Source organism: Perkinsus marinus (assembly GCF_000006405.1).
Source record: "Perkinsus marinus ATCC 50983 genomic scaffold scf_1104296962054, whole genome shotgun sequence".
NCBI lineage: Eukaryota > Perkinsozoa > Perkinsida > Perkinsidae > Perkinsus > Perkinsus marinus.
In genome coordinates this window covers 1-942 of record NW_003205589.1, presented here as the reverse complement: position 1 = coordinate 942, position 942 = coordinate 1, and the positions used below count along the sequence as shown (strand labels likewise).

The 942-nt window shown below is 48.8% G+C and overlaps 1 protein-coding gene across 1 annotated transcript; it reads left to right on the top strand.

Annotated features, from left to right (window-relative positions):
- Positions 1–386: 386 nt before the first annotated feature.
- Positions 387–695, top strand: Pmar_PMAR025257 (hypothetical protein; the record flags this gene model as incomplete). The annotated part of the gene is made up of 1 exon (XM_002772142.1): positions 387–695. One exon carries the CDS (start codon positions 387–389, stop codon positions 693–695), a length of 309 nt encoding a protein of 102 aa, XP_002772188.1.
- Positions 696–942: the final 247 nt, after the last annotated feature.

Genomic DNA, 942 nt, shown 5'->3' with positions numbered 1-942 from the left:
GAGTCCCACGAGTCTTCACAGTCGACAATGCCCGCTATTTCACTGGTGTTTACTTCCGCGCCTGGGTTGCCAGCATAGGTGCTACCTTGAGATGTATCCCTGTCGCTAGCCCCCATCGCAATGCCCTATTAGAACGTCAACACTCTGGTCTCAAGAAGTCATTGAAGGCCCTCTGTGCTGAACATCCTGAATCGTGGCCAGCCTATGTCACGAAAGCTCAGCGGAGGATCAACACCCGATCTACATATGGCTACAGTCCTCAAGAGCTATTCTACGGTTTCGATGCTCTAACGCCCTTCTCAAGACGGTTTGAAGACGTCAGCAACACTATCGACGAAGACTCTGTCCGTTTCGAGGCTCGACGTCGTGATCGGGAACGACAGAGAATGGTCAACAGCACTCTCAACGTAATGGAGAAGATGCGTGCTGATGCTCTCTCGCGTATCAATCCATCAACCTACACTCGACAAGTCGCACGACGACGTCTATTCAAGGTTGGTGACTCCGTGATGAAGTGGGTCCGTAACGTCGACCCCCTTACTCCTTCATGGAGAGGCCCTCTACTGGTTCAACAAGTACTTGGCGATTCTACTTACAAGCTTTCCGACGGCACTGTTCAAGATTCCAGAAATATACGGAAGTACTTCGGTAAAGCCCAGAATATGAATCCCATTACTATTGCATATATTCAGTAGATTTAATTCACTTTTGATATTTGTGCCAATCTTACGGGGAGGAGAGATGATAAGAGTCTATAGCCATTCAGTCTTATGGCGTGCGCTCCCTGTAGCGTAAAGCTCGCTCTCGCCCGACCGTTTCAAATATTGTCCGTTCAAACCATTGTTCGGATCCCGTGGATCTATCTGATCTGTCTGCACTCAATCTCCACTAACTATTGAATCCTTATGTCCGGTTCTGCATCGAGTTCTAGTCCTCCGGAAG